The 2,646-nt window shown below is 53.1% G+C and overlaps 1 protein-coding gene across 1 annotated transcript in view; it reads left to right on the top strand.

The window, feature by feature from the left end:
* Positions 1-256: 256 nt before the first annotated feature.
* The window catches only part of LOC103265253 (copine-4), a 414,012-nt gene continuing 411,622 nt past the window's right edge, over positions 257-2,646 (top strand). The window contains exon 1 of the mRNA XM_008062949.2: positions 257-499. Coding sequence (XP_008061140.2) covers positions 450-499 — 50 coding nt within the window. The 5' untranslated portion in view covers positions 257-449. The remainder of the gene's footprint in view (positions 500-2,646) is intronic.

Below are 2,646 nucleotides of genomic sequence, written 5' to 3'. Positions count from 1 at the left end.
CAAAATAAATCCTGTTGTTTACAGCAGTCGCTTTGGCTAGGTGAGCACGGAATCATCGTACAGCTCAAAGGAAAAAAGAAGAAAGAGAAATTCACTTTCAAGACAGAATGCTCACCCTGACTCACTCGGGGCAGGGGCCAGGATTTCTGATGCAGGGCACTGAGCTGCTAGTCCCCTTCCTCACCTGCCCCCCCTTGCAAACTGGTGCACTGCCTTGGTGAGAACCCACATTTCTTCCTGCTGTTCCTTGGCTCTGTTCCAGCGTTTTGCTTGTCATGCTGACGGGTGAGATGCCTTTCACACTGGCAGAAGACACTGAGCGGATACCACCCCTTATGTCATCAAACAGGGACCGGCGAGTGGTTCTGCCCGGAGCTGGAGCTTTCCTTGCAGCTTGGGGACACCAGCACTACTGCAGCTCTGGGGTTTGGCTGTAGATAATTTTGGCCATGGCTGTGGAACCCAGCAGCTCAGAATCCACGAGGAGAGTTGGGAGGAGGTGAGTGATGCCACCGAGGGGCCTCTGATGCTACAGTTGTGGAGGGGACTCTGGCTGGTGGGCGACCTACTGTGGGCAGATTGAGAACATCATTTGTTGGGTGGGCATAGATCTTCATTTGTGCAGATGAGCTGATGGTCTCGTGTGACAGGGGAGTTCGTTTTGGTGGATGTGCCCTGCAGAAAGGCTCTTTGAATTTACCTTCGGTGCCACGCCTTGAGGGAAAAAAAATCCAAGTTTCTGGCATGAAGCGACATGTGTTTTCTGCACGCTGGCTTGCAGGCGACTGTTTGCTTCTAATCAGGGAACTGGAGCTGGCTGGCAGAGGACACCGTGCTTGTCACAAGTTGTGGTGTTGTGTTTCATCCGTGTGTCTCTGCTTGTAGCAGGGAGGGCTGGAGACAGCCACACTGGGGTCCCCTCCCATCCTGTGGGCTTTGACTCCGTGGCTTCTGCTCTGTGGTCCACGTGCCCATCCATTCTTAGTTTCCCCCATCAGAGCCCTCTTCGGTTATCATGCCCTATTCGCTGATGAACCGATTGTGTTCCCTGGTCTGGTCATCGCACCCGCACAAACCCTGGGTTTTGTGTCGATGCAGCAAAACTTACTTGGACAGGATACTGCAAAAATTAAGTGGGAGGGTAAGTAGAGTGCCTAACAGATCGCCTGGAATTAGCAGAGGCTCAGCACATCTTAATTCCTTTTCTCTCGCCTATAAAATAGGAAGTTCATGCTAAACGATACCTAAGATATGCCTATTATTATTAATTTGACAAATGTTTATCAACTGTCTTCTTATTTGGCAACAGGCACTTTTCTAGGTGTGGGGTTTTAAACACAAACAAGGCAACAAGCAGGCATGTCGCTCCTATTCACGGCACTTAAGCTTTGGTGGGCACAGTCCACATACAAGGAAACACGTGACGTTTCCTTCACCGGCTTTCATTTTTGCGAGTTCAAGCCCACTCAAGCTTCAAACTCTACCTCGGAGGCTGCCCTGTAATAAGACCTGAAAGCAATCTTTTCATATTTAGCAATCATATGCTGGTTTTGCCTGTCAGTCCCATCTGCCCCTTCTCGGTAGGAGGACCCCGAACAGCCCTTGGAGAAGCACCCCTGTGTGTGTCACGCTTGGCGTGTGTGGGTCAGGCGGGCTCCCTGCTGACTCCAGCAGTGCCCCAGGGCACATGACATGCTCCCAGAGGCTGTGGGAGGCCTGACCCAGAAGAGAAATCCCATGTCCTAAGGACACATGAGTGGCTGGTGCATAACCACAGGACCCAGGTGTTTCTGATCAAAGCGAATCCAAGGATTTGTGTGGGAGTGTCAGTGTGCAGACAAGCTCCTTCAGGACCTCCTGGACTCTGTGTTTCATCCAGTTATCCCATTCAGAAGGGTCTTGGAGGCGACTGGAAGGACAAAATGTTGTTGTTCTTTCTGAGGGTTGCTTCTCTCCTTCTCAAGATGCTTTCAATTGCTTCCCCAGGACCACGAACGGGGCTCCTGCTCTTTGTCCTGTTTTTTCTCATTTTCTGGCCCTTGAAACTGGAAACTCTCTGATGGGTAAAAAGCGTTTGGCCGATGACCTCTCCACCTGAAAGGAGACCTGACAGGTGGCAAGAAAGACCCTCCCATTTCCCCATGTCTTTTCCATATTAGATTCAACACGCTCTGTGCCATCCCAGCGTCAGAAAGAGCCCTGTGTGAACCTGCGTTATGCGTTCTGAAGTCCAGTGTGTGCCTCTGGCGAAATCTGTGTGCTGAGAGAACGGAGCTGTCTAGTTAGCTTGGTAGCAGAACAAGGTGGGCTCGTCGCTTCACCGTCTGTGTGCTGGAGTTGGAATACGTTTGAACAGGGGAGCCATCCGCTCCTTCTCCGGTGCCGCACCGCAGGTGGTAGGGCTGCCCCGCGGAAGACAGCCGGCTGACGCCTATTTTCAAACACAGGCACCCCGTCCGCATTTCTGCATCTTGTGTGGGAAGCAGACGTACTCGGGAAAACGCGGGAAGTGGGGGGAAGACTGGCTTCCGCTCACTCATGCGGGCACGGACGGGCCGACGACACCGGCCGGACCTGCCAGCCCGGGACCGGTGCGGACCCCGAGGACCGAGGCGGGGATGCCTCCTCGCTCCGGCGGCCGCTGGG

This window comes from Carlito syrichta, unplaced genomic scaffold, assembly GCF_000164805.1.
Source record: "Carlito syrichta isolate Samal-C Ts95f unplaced genomic scaffold, Tarsius_syrichta-2.0.1 Scaffold306137, whole genome shotgun sequence".
In the NCBI taxonomy this organism is placed as follows: domain Eukaryota; kingdom Metazoa; phylum Chordata; class Mammalia; order Primates; family Tarsiidae; genus Carlito; species Carlito syrichta.
Note: the sequence above shows the minus strand (reverse complement) of the source record. Positions and strands in the feature narration are given on the sequence as shown.